The 12,743-nt window shown below is 37.7% G+C and overlaps 1 protein-coding gene and 2 pseudogenes across 2 annotated transcripts; 2 read left to right on the top strand and 1 right to left on the bottom strand.

The window, feature by feature from the left end:
• Positions 218–1,587, top strand: LOC104741068 (annotated as a pseudogene).
• LOC104741066 lies at positions 1,894–3,887 on the top strand. Of its 2 annotated transcripts, XM_010461839.2 has the most exons (6): positions 1,894–2,109; positions 2,271–2,406; positions 2,494–2,658; positions 2,731–2,853; positions 2,939–3,082; positions 3,186–3,887. In XM_010461839.2, the coding sequence occupies exons 2-6, from the start codon at positions 2,278–2,280 to the stop codon at positions 3,630–3,632; spliced, it is 1,008 nt and encodes a 335-aa protein (XP_010460141.1). In that variant the 5' UTR covers positions 1,894–2,109; positions 2,271–2,277; the 3' UTR covers positions 3,633–3,887. The 2 variants fall into 2 exon arrangements, with proteins under 2 accessions (XP_010460141.1, XP_010460142.1); XM_010461840.2 differs by lacking the exon at positions 1,894–2,109 and having other exon boundaries at positions 2,168–2,406.
• On the bottom strand, positions 3,630–5,606 carry LOC104741065 (annotated as a pseudogene).

Raw genomic sequence — 12,743 nt, 5'->3', positions numbered from 1 at the left:
TGCAAACTCATAGTTTCCAGAGACCTTCAAATACAGTAAGAGAAACAAAGATTTTAAAGGAATTTTATAGAAGTTGCAATGGTGCCAACACCATGCTCACTCTAAGAATTTACCATTTACTATACAAGTTAAGTTATCATCAACCAAAATATCTTAACTCATTGTAAAGATTATTCTGACAATATAGCTAGTATGTTTTTTCTGTTATAGGCCGAGCCAAACAGATCTGAAAATGTTGAATCTAAGTCCGACTCAGAAACGGATGATGATAATGACCATGATAAGATGAAGAAATACTATGACGAAGATGAGGTGGAGAGACAAGTTCAACTTTGGGTAGATGCAGAAAAGAAGCACACATGGCATGATGCCCCTCCAAAGGTGAAGGTAATAAACAAATCAGCAAGCCAAAATCTCTATACTTAGATTTTGTTGTCTTTTAAAGATCTTAGTTAAAAATTTCTTATATTTTTGTAGGTGACAACAAAAAAGGGCCTTTGCCATATAAAGATAGAATTGACATTGGGATTTCCTCCTGATAAAGTCTTCGGAATAATCACTGCCGGATCATTTTTTTCTCGACCCACCTCTGGTTTTTATTCTTTTCATTCATTGTATGTTTCAAATGTGGTACTAATTGTAGCAATACTTGAGAGTGTACTCTTTTTTTTTTCAAAAAAATAAAGACAGGCAAATCAAAAAAAGTTTTGAAGGAGGATGGACCGAGGCAAATCGTGAAGGTGGTGAAAACCGTGGACTGGGAATTCCTTGGGTCGTCTTTCGCTATCCCTATAAGTCTAATCGTCCATGAAAACAGGAAAGATCTTACAGTAAGAATTTTCCTATAATTCCCTCACTATAATTATCAATCTTTTGTTGTTTTGTGTATTGGTAAAACTTTAACTCGGGTTTTTGTTAACAGACAAAATATAAGAAAAAGAGAATGATGTTGATGAAAGTGTTCAAAGGTAGCTATAAAGTGGAACCACTATACGTAGATTCAGAACGCTTATGCAAACACATGGAGCCAAAGAGTCCAGAAGAATACAAAAGATGTAGCCGCGGACAAGGCAGGATTGCCTCAAAGGTGATAGTGAACCAATACTTTCAGCCATATCCTCCTTTTAGTCTGCCGCCGTTATCTAAGTACATTCGTGATGTCACCGTCAAGAACACTGTAACTGCGCTTAAAACACTTCCAACTTGGGGTATAAACTTTCGAAGTCCCGGTTTAGTGACTTCAATGGACGAAAATAGAAACGTGATAAGATCATTACCGAAAAAAAAGGAAAAACAAACAAACGTTGAAAGCAATTCGACCAATTAAATGAATTTTATGTTGTAAATTGTAAAACTCAATTATTATAGTCTTCTTCTATATACAAATTCACTCGTAGCATTTTTATAAAGAAATTTCTAGTCGAATTAAGGATGCCAGTTACCTTAAGCCCAACTCAATGCTCTTACTTGCTCTTTTTATCCATTCTATCACGTTCCATACCATGCAATGGTGACAACCACCATGCCATATATAGTGACATGCATGCATTGTATGCAGATCCACCTAACATTCAATTACACTGAACTTTTGACATGCGCCTATCTCTTTAATAATAAGCACTATTCAATTTTCGGGCTAATAGGCCCATTAATTACATATTTAAGTCAATGATACTTGGATGTCACGTAGCTCTAAGCTCGCCTTTATTTAAAAGGAAAAAAAAAATGTTAATGGGTATTTATTTTTTTCCTTTTTCTGTCGTCATCTACATTCTTATTCAACAAACATAATTACAGATTTTTTTGACTCAGTTGCGAACTTGCTTACTTTTTAGAAATATATAATTAATTGTTAGGATAATATATATTAGAGAGGCTTGAAAAGACAAAGAACAAAAAAAAACAAAAATTCATTATTGAGTTTGAATTACAAACCAGAGTCGACTTTAATTTTTATCGTGTGGTAGAGGAGAACAGGTTACGAGTTCAAATTGCGACAAAGTGAAAAACACGAGATGTCCGGCCGGTTTTACGCACATGCTTTACCGACCAAAGAGAGAACTCACGAGAATAGAACTTGTCCCAGATCTTTAGTTCTCGGTGCGTAAGGTACACTCAATCTCCACCTAACTGATTCTTGATATATTTATCATTAATTTCCAATTTCATTTCTAATCTTTGATTAATTTGATTAATCAAATCTTTCTCTATGTGTGTTTCCCTCAAACCACATCGTTGACTTGCTCTGTTTTTGTGAACTAATTCTACAGAAACAAAATGGGTGGATCTGAAGTTTCAAGATCAGAGGAGAAGAGCGGTCTAGGTTTCCTTAAACTGTTCGAAAATAATGTTGCATTTTCAGGATTTTTGGTCTGGATGAATCAAACAATTCAAGAGCCTCTCAAGGTCAAAAAAAAAAATTTCATTTCCATCTCAAGAAGCTTATACAAATATAGAAATTTAGTTAGATTATGATTCTTGTTCTTTTTGTAGGCTGAGTTCAAGAGATTAAGGAATGTTAAAGAGCTAAGCTTGATTAAGTCAGTGTCAGAGATAGAGACTACTTATGAGAAGCATAGAGATGAGGAGAAGTTAGAGAAGCAACTACAAGCTTGGAGAGATAACCCTTCATGGATCGATCAACCTCCTAAAGTGGTGGTAAGATTAGAAGACTTGGACATGCTGGAATAATTTAGACAAAATATGATTCTTAAGTTTTTACGTTTGCAGGTGAAATCACAAAATGGTTTGTTTTGCCATTTGAACATTGAAGTAGACGTAGGATTGCCTCCTGAATCAGTGTACAACATTTTCACTCATCCAGACAACAAAAAATACTTCAAAAACATCAAGGTGCTTTTCGCCACTTCTTTTGTTTGAATTGAGTTGAGTATTTCAGCAAATACTTGAGACAGAGATCTGAAATGATCATAAACAGGAAAACATATCGAGAACAGTTTTGATCGACGAAGGGCTAAAGCAGACCGTGGAGGTGAAGCAAGCCGCGGCGTGGAAGTTCCTTTGGTGGGATGGTACTTACCCTATACATCTAATTGTCGAAGAAGACCGAGAAAACCTAACTGTAAGATAAACTATTTATATATCCCTCTCGAAAGAATCAATCTTTTCGTTCTGTTTCCATAAACTCAATTTGTTTTTTTTTTTCTGTTGCTTATTGAGGCCAGTCAAGTTATAAGCAAGAGAAAACAATGTTCATGAAAGTATTCGAGGGATGTTGGAAAGTGGAGCCATTGTTTATAGACGAACATTTATGTGACCGCTCAAAGCCAAAAACTTTAGAAGATTACCACAGTTGTAGCAACGGACGAGGAAGGGTTGGGTCGAAGGTGAGAATGGATCAGATGTTCCAACCTTCTGCTCTTCTTACTCCACCGCCGCTTTCTTGGTATATACGTGGGATCACCATTAAAACAACAGAGAGTATGATGGAAGATCTTTTCGCTGAAGCTACTAGACTCCGGGGAGGTGGAGGAGGAGTAGGCCATATTGATGACCAAAAAGGAGAAAACAGTGTTGTATTGGAGAAAACCAAAACTGTGGATATTAAGGAAAGATGGAGATTGCGTAGGAGGAATAAAGGGATAAGATTTACAAATGCTAGGACCATGTAATTAAAAGAGACTATAATTTTGGAATTTCTTGATTGTTCTGGAGATTTGGAATACAAGTTCCCCAAAAGTTCAAATCTAAAGGAAAACCCTCTGTTTTTTTACCACTAACAGAAACTGCACGTTTCTTATAGGAAGAAAAAAAAATGCTTAAAAACTCTCTCATATAGTAGTTTCCTTCGACACATTTTGATTGAAACTCTCTTATGTACGTTTAAAACGCGTGTGCTCTTCTATTGATTTGTTTTCTTCTTGTCATCTTTCACACGTGTGGAACTTCTCTCTGCAATGAATAGAGAAGAAAAATAAAGGGTCAATAAATGTTCTAGAAAGTAAAAGACATTTCTTAAATTAAAATTCCATATGTTTGTTTAAATGAAAAGCAAATGAATGGCCTCAAAAACATTGCATGAGTTGGATCAACACTCAACACACACGTCTTATAAAGGTATATATATTAGGCTGATGTGGAGTTTGACAAGAAAAAAGGTCACTTTTCATATTATACCCTCCCCCAATATATATAACAAGACTAAGTTTTTAACAAATCCTTGCTCCATAAGTAAGAAAGAATAAGAACAATCACTTTACATTAATTTGATTAGTTGAGAATAAAGACTTTGCTTACGTACCTCATGTGTGTGTGTTTCTCTTTCTTTTTTCTTTAATTCTTGACTTTGTTTCTGTCTCTGTGATTCTTAATAATCTCAGCCAAAAGATTATCTCCAGCCACTTCTCTCATCTTCCTAACCAATTGGTCTCTCCTGATCTTCCGTTTCTGCAATATAAACCCACATTAATTTGGATCAAAGTACTAAATCTCAAGAATCACGTAAACATAATAGAATAGGGACATTAATGTGACTAATTCCATACCCTAAAATCATCGTAAGTTCGGATGATCAAGTTCATTCTTGAAGAATCCATTGATTTAGACAGCATTGACATCAGCGAGTCAAAACTAACCCAAGGAGAGCTTGGTCTTGCAGCAAAACCACCTCTACTTACTGTAAACAACACACACACACACACACAAAAACCAAATCCTTTCAGCAACTATGAAAAATCACAAATACCAAAAGAAAAAAAAAACTAAAACTAACAAACCTGTGAGACGAGGAGACCTAAAAGTAACGATATAACTCGGTAGGATATGAGTGTTAATGTTACAGCTCCAAATCACATAGTTTCTAGGATTACGGAGATCGTCAACACCAGAATCAAACTCAGGTGAGCTAGGATACAATTGTTTAGAGCCGGAGGTGGTGGTTAACTCAGATTTCCCCAAGATTAAACGGCATAAGAGAAGATGCCTTAAACCTTCCTCATCTGGCTCTGCAGCTGAAGCCCTGCAAACAACAACAAAATCAAAATCTCTCAAATACACACGATTCTAGAATCTAATAAGTCAAAATCTCTCAAAATCACACAAAAGTTTCAGTACTTACGCGAGAAGAGAACACTTGGAAGGAACCAAATGGATACCAACACCATGAGAAGAAGGATCATCCTCAAATTTCCCAACATCGCGATTGCTAAATCCGTAAGAGACGATACTCTCAATCTCCTCTTTGGAAGAGCCAGCGTACCAACCGTATTTCACATTCGCCGCGTCTCCTCCGCCGCGTTTCCTCGCGACAGCTTCGGTGAAAATCCTGAAGGAAAGAAACTTGGCTCTGTTCGTGATCCCATCGGAAGTGTTTTTGCGAATCGTGACGATCGTCGTGTCGCTGGAGACGAAACCCATCCCTGAAAGGAAACACGCCTTGATTACGTCGTGCTCCGAGTTTCCTTCGTCGAGAAGAATCAACGATGAAGAAGAGATGAAAGACCCGGAACGGGAGAATGAGATGACAAATCTGCATCGTCGGAGAGTGAATCGAATATTTCGCCATTATCTAGTTTGGTGACGGAAGCTTGGTCCTCTATTTCGACCTGCGCCGCCATTTTCATCAACAACAAAAAAAAAAAAAAAAAAAAAAAAAAAAATCAATCCTGCAGCGTAACGCGGGTACTATCCTAGTGTATCTAATTTTGTTACTGCAATCATACATAAACCTACGTAAAAAAAAATTGCATGTTGCTGAATAAAACAATATTCACAACTGTGAATGACAAAAAAAAAAAAAATCAATTTATATAAAAGAAAAGAAGAACTTTGACTAAAACGTAATTTAAAACGACACCAAAACGTATTAGTTTGGTGAGTCTACATGTTCACATGTGTTCTGTCATTACTTCCACAATTGCGTACATAATCAACGCTTTTTTCTTTCTTGGTAAATGTCTATTTTATATGTTTTTTTTATTGTCGGTGTGTGTGTTTTTTTTGTTTCTTCCGTCCTATTGCTTAACTGACTTAAAAATCTCTTTTTTGGTTCCTATCTTTCTTCCCCTGACTCGATTTCAGGCAAAAATCATCTCTGTCGGGTTCAAGCTTGAGAGATGATGAGTAGTTGACCTGATGTGGTGTACATGGAAGTGACTCGATGTCACACGTTTTCCACTTAAAGNAAGAAAAAAAAGAAAACACAGAGAGAGAGTAGAGAGAAGGAAAAAAAAAAAAAAAATCTTGGGGAAAAAGGGAAATGTGAGAAATGAAGAAGAAGAAGAGAGGGGTCTTCGTTTCTCCGTATAAACGGTTTTATTTTGGTAAGCGGTGCCGTTACCTTTTTCTGCTTGCAGGACAAGATTTTTTATTTGTACAATGACTATATTACCCCTATTGTAAGATCACGTTATTTGCCATCACTAAGTGTGGGGATTAGTTTGAATCCCAAGTTCTATTTTTACTCAAGTCTCGTAAAACCAAGAAAAGAAAAAGTTAAAGACTGGTTTTGAAAAAGAGGGTTTCAAGGAAAAGAGGAAAAACAAAAGATATGGGTTGAGTGAGAGACTTTCAAAGATAAAACTCAAGATAAGATTAGAAGTTTCTCGACTCTTGACTGTTCGCTCTGTAACAAACACAATCTCAGGTTTGTACACTGTGGGGCTGGTCCAATCTGAAGGAGGCAAAGCAAAGCAGGCCTGCGTTTTCTCTCCACCTACCTCAGTATCAGTGCCAAGCTTGAAGACCAAGCCAAACGGGAAGATTTAACCCGAGTTAAGTTCTCTTTACCCTAGTTATGAGAGAAGTCTTGGTTTGTCTATAAAAGCATATTGTAGATGAAGTGTATGAACTAGTGTGAGTGAAAGAACCAGAGAGAGAAGTGTAAACAGGATTAAGAGCTCGGTTTGAGCTAAGTTTCTTAGTGGATTTTCCGGAGATCTTCTCCGGCGAGACGTAGGATTCCTCCCAAGGATCCGAACTCGTTAAATCTTGTGTGCACTTTCTTTTAAGCTTTTATCTTTCAAGTTTGCAAACTTCACACGAGTGTTTTAAAAACAGAGAGAGAGAGAGAGTACTTCAAATCACTAAAAGCTAGCTAATTTTACATTTCAAAGTACAAATCTCTACAGATTGGTATCAGAGCTCCAGGTTTTGGAGAAGTTTTTTTTTTTCATCTCAGATTCGAAGCTATGACTTCAACAAGGGTTGAGATGAAGAAGTTCGACGGGAAAGGCGACTACATGCTCTGGAAAGAGAAAATCTTAGCACATATAGAGATGTTGGGTCTGCTGGAAGGGTTGAACGAAGAACAAGGTCCTAAGACTGATGAGTCATCCACAGAAACTGGTGAAGAGATGACTTCGGAGACTGCTACACAAGTTCCAAAGCAGGCTGCGATACAGGCTGAAACTGGTGCAGAGAAGTCTCTGAAGGAGAAAAGAGGAAAGGCAAGACCTAATATCATTCTAAGTGTAGGAGACAATGTCCTCAGGAAGATTATCAAAGAGAGATCCGCTGCAGGTATGATTAAGCTTCTAGACCGTTTGTACATGGCTAAATCATTACCAAATAGGATATATCTTAAGCAGAGGCTTTACGGTTATAAGATGAGTGATAGTATGACAGTAGAGGAGAACACAAATGATTTCTTGAGGTTGATAGCTGATCTAGAACATGTTAAGGTGTCAGTTTCGGATGAAGATCAAGCTATTATTCTGCTTATGGCTTTACCAAAGCAGTTCGACCAGCTTAAAGATACATTGAAGTATGGAAAAATTTCTCTATCTCTAGATGAGATTACTGGTGCTATCAGATCTAAAGAGCTTGAACTAGGAGCAAATGGAAGGTTACCAAAGCAAATTTCGGATGCTTTGTTTGTTCAAGAAAGGGGTAGATCTGAAAATAGAGACAATGGAGGTAACAAAGGGAAACAGAACAAGAGGTCTAAGTCTAAGGGGAAGAAAACTTGCTGGATTTGTGGTAAAGATGGACACTACAAGAAGCAGTGCTATGTATGGAAGGAAAGGAACAAGCAGCAGAAAGATGGTTCCATGGAGAGAGGTGAATCATCATCCGTGACAGGTCAAATCACCGATGTTGCGGCTCTCATGGTCTCAGAAGCGCTCATATCACTTGGAGAAGATTTTAAAGAGAAGTGGATCATGGATACAGGTTGTTCCTTTCAAATGACCCCAAGGAGAGACTGGTTCATTGAGTTAAATGAAGCATGTTCTGGAAGAGTGAGAATGGCAAATGATACATACTCAAAAGTGAAAGGAGTTGGGAGCATAAGGATAAAGAACGAAGATGACTCAACAGTTCTTCTGAAGAATGTGAGGTATGTACCAGAAATGTCAAAGAATCTCATCTCACTCGGCACTCTGGAAGATCAAGGATGTTGGTTTCAGTCAAGAGATGGAATTATGAAGGTCAACAAAGGTTGCACGACCTTAATCCAAGGTCAGAAGACTGACACACTCTATGTGTTAAAAGGATCGGTTTTAACTGGAGAAGTGAGTGTCTCAGAGGGTTTAAAAGATGAGACAAGATTATGGCATAGAAGATTGGGTCATATGAGTCAGAAGGGTATGAAGGCATTGCTTAAGAAAGGCTACTTAGACAGCTCAAAGGTAACAAATTTGGAATTCTGTGAGGATTGTGTTTACGGTAAAGCACATCGAGTCAGTTTTGGTATTGGGAAGCATGTTACCAAGGAGAAGCTTAAATACATACATTCAGACTTATGGGGATCACCAAATGTTCCCTTGACGCTAGGCAAGTGCCAGTACTTCATCTCTTTCATAGACGACTACTCAAGGAAGACATGGATTTATTTTTTGAAGAAGAAAGATGAAGCTTATGGGAGTTTTCTGGAATGGAAGAAGATGGTTGAGAATTAGTTAAAAAGGAAGGTCAAGATACTCAGGACAGATAATGGCTTAGAGTTCTGCAAAAAAGAGTTTGATGACTTCTGTAAACAAGAAGGAATTGTAAGACACAAAACATGGGCTTACACTCCACAACAGAATGGAATCGCAGAAAGAATGAACAGGACCATTCTTGAAAATGTCCAAAGTATTCTTTGTGAATCAGGGCTTCCAAAAGTCTTCTGGGCAGAAGCTGCATCAACAGCAGTTTATCAGATTAACAGATCGCCATCATCTGCGATTGAGTTTGAAATTCCTGAAGAAGTTTGGACAGGTGCTAGACCAAGATATGAGGAGTTAAGAGTGTTTGGGTCAGTAGCTTACATCCACAGTGATCAAGGGAAGCTTAATCCGAGAGCAAAGAAAGGGGTGTTTGTCGGGTATCCTCCTGGTGTAAAAGGATACAAATTATGGTTAGTTGAGGAGAAGAAATGTGTTATCACCAGAGACGCAACATTTCAAGAAGAAAAAATGTATAAACATCTGAATCAATCCTCACAATCAGAAGCTGAACCACAAGAAACACATATACCACTTATCTATGAAATCAATCATGGTGATTTCAGTGATTTAGGTGGAGCTCAGGAAGGTACAAAGTCCGATCAAGCTGAAAGACTGTTCAGTGATGATCAGGAACAAGAAAGTGAAAATGAGAGTGAAGAGTCTCAAGTCACCAATCAACTGAAAAACTATCAGTTGGCCAGAGATAGAGAAAGGAGACCCACCAGACTACCATTAAAATTCAGAGATTCTAATCTAGTGGAAGCCAGTGAAGATGAAGAAAAAATGGTCGATTTTGCATTAATGATGACAGAAGATGGTGGATATCTTGAGCCGTGTTGTTATGATGAACCAATACGAGACAAAGATGTAGAGTCCTGGAAAGAAGCAATGGATGAAGAAATGCACTCATTTCTCAAGAATCAGACATGGATACTAACTGAAAAACCAGAGAAAAACAAGGTGATAGGCTGCAAGTGGGTATACAAAAGGAAGTCAAGTATACCTGGAATTGATCAACCAAGATTCAAGGCCAGACTTGTTGCTAAGGGTTATCTACAAAAGGAAGGGATAGATTACCAAGAAATTTTCTCTCCGGTTGTGAAACATGTCTCCATACGACTGATTTTGTCATATGTGGTTCAACAAGATATTGAATTGGAGCAGATGGATGTCAAAACGGCATTCTTACATGGAAATCTGGATGAACATATATTGATAGAACAACCAGAAGGGTACAAAATCGAGTCAGAAACATAAGAGGTATGTCTTCTCAAGAAATCTCTATATGGGCTAAAACAAGCACCTAGGGAATGGAATCAGAGATTTGATACTTTCATGAGGAACTCAGGGTATCTTAGAAGCAGTTTTGACCACTGTATCTACTATCAGAAGCTTGAGGACAACACCTACATATACTTGCTTCTATATGTCGATGACATGCTCATTGCTGCCAAGAACAAGGAGAAAATTCAAGAACTCAAAGGTTTAATGAGTGCAGAATTTGAAATGAAAGATTTAGGAGAAGCAAGGAAGATTATGGGTATGGAGATCAAGAGAGACAAAACAAATGGGGCACTTGAAGTGTCACAAAAACAATATTTGCAGAAGGTCCTTCAAGAATTCAGAATGGATCAGTCAAAGTCGGTTTCAACTCCATTGGGAGTTCAGTTTAAGCTTAAATCTGCATCAGATGAAGAGTTAGCTTCTCAAGAGGATTACATGAAGTCAATTCCCTACTCAAATGCTGTTGGGAGTATTATGTATTCGATGATTGGAACAAGACCGGATCTTGCTTACCCTTTGTGTGTCGTGAGCAGATATAAATCAGTGAAGGAACACTGGCAGGCTGTGAAGTGGGTTTTAAGATACATCAAAGGAACTCAAGACCTCATGTTAATCTACAAGAAGCAAGACAGTTCAGAGATCAAAGGGTTTTGTGACTCTGACTTTGCAGCTGACCTAGATAAGAGAAGGTCAGTAACTGGATATGTTTTCACTGCAGGTGGAAATGTTATAAGCTGGAAATCAGGCCTACAGAAGGTAGTAGCTTTGTCTACTACTGAGGCAGAATATATGGCATTGACTGAAGCGATAAAGAAAGGGATTTGGCTGAAAGGTCTTGCAAGTGAGTTAGGATTCGAGCAAGATCACGTTGAAGTCATGTGTGATTCACAGAGTGCTATCTCACTATCAAAGAACTTTGTTCATCACGAGAGAACTAAGCACATTGATGTGCGTCTGCATTTTATCAGAGACAAGATTGCAGAAGGGGAAGTAAAGGTTGTGAAGGTGTCTACATCATGGAATCCAGCAGATATCTTTACAAAGACTGTTCCTGTGAGCAAACTTCAAAACGCTTTGGAGTTGCTCAGAATTTCAAGTCACTAAAAGAAGTAGGGAAGAATCCGGAGAAGTGGAAAATCCAAGTATGCTAAGAAGAAGAATCAAGTTGGGGTGGTATTCAAACCAAGGTGGAGTTTTGTGGGGATTAGTTTGAATCCCAAGTTCTATTTTTACTCAAGTCTCGTGAAACCAAGAAAAGAAGAAGTCAAATACTGGTTTTGGAAAAGAGGGTTTCAAGGAGAAGAGGAAAAACAGAAGACACGGGTTGAGTGAGAGGCTTTCAAAGATAAAGCTCAAGATAAGATTAGAAGTCTCTTGACTCCTGACTGTTCGCTCTGCAACATACACAATCTCAGGTTCGTACACTGTGGGGCTGGTCCGATCTGAAGGAGGCAAAGCAAAGCAGGCCTGCGTTTTCTTTCCGCCTACCTCAGTATTAGTGCCAAGCTTGAAGACCAAGCCAAACGGGAAGATTTAACCCGAGTTAAGTTTTCTTTACCCTAGTTAAGAGAAAAGTCTTGGTTTGTCTATAAAAGCATATTGTAAATGAAGTGCATGAACTAGTGTGAGTGAAAGAACCAGAGAGAGAAGTGTAAACATGATTAAGAGCTCGGTTTGAGCTAAGTTTCTTAGTGGATTTTCCGGAGATCTTCTCTGGCGAGACGTAGGATTCCTCCCAAGGATCCGAACTCGTTAAATCTTGTGTGTACTTTCTTTTAAGCTTTTATCTTTCAAGTTTGCAAACTTTACATTAGTGTTCTGAAAAGAGAGAGAGTACTTCAAATCACTAAAAGCTAGCTACTTTTACATTTCAAAGTACAAATCTCTACACTAAGGAATCATTTTTTCTTAATGAGGTCATTTTGTTCTCGTCTTAAGATAAGTTTAAGTTTTTTTTTTTGTTGAAATCTTTAATTGTGCTTAAGAGCTTTTAAATTTGACTATAAATTAATTACCTTTGTATTGGATTGAGAATTTGAGATTCTTTTTTCCTACCCAAACATATGCATTAATTGAGATTCTTTCTTCTGTAAGATGTAAATACGTGTTTGTGACAAGATAATAAATTAAATACAAATACAAATACATTATTGAATTAGATTGGAGATGATGGATATAGGCAAATTCGTAGAGGTAATAAATTTGGTATAGTGATAGGGAGTAGTCTTCCATTTAAAGCGATGCCTTGCTCGGGTGGCCAAAGTTTTTGGTTTTACACTCACTTTTAGCTAAATGATGGTGATGATGATACGTACACAAATATCTAAAATGAGATTTACGTATGTATTGGGCTTTTTTACTGTGCCTCTAATAAAAAGCCCATTTATATAGTTACTACTGATTAAAAGGCCTGTTTAAGATTCCACCGGTCGGGTCGAGTCGAGTCGGTCCGATTAAACTTTCAAAATGTTCCGTTTTGATTTACGCGGTAACCCGAGAATTAAGGTGTGACATCCCCAAAAGAAACAATACGATGCGGCAAAAGAAAAAAAAAAAAAAAACGCAGAGACG

This window comes from Camelina sativa, chromosome 14 (genome assembly GCF_000633955.1).
Source record: "Camelina sativa cultivar DH55 chromosome 14, Cs, whole genome shotgun sequence".
Lineage (NCBI taxonomy): Eukaryota > Viridiplantae > Streptophyta > Magnoliopsida > Brassicales > Brassicaceae > Camelina > Camelina sativa.
Note: the sequence above shows the minus strand (reverse complement) of the source record. Positions and strands in the feature narration are given on the sequence as shown.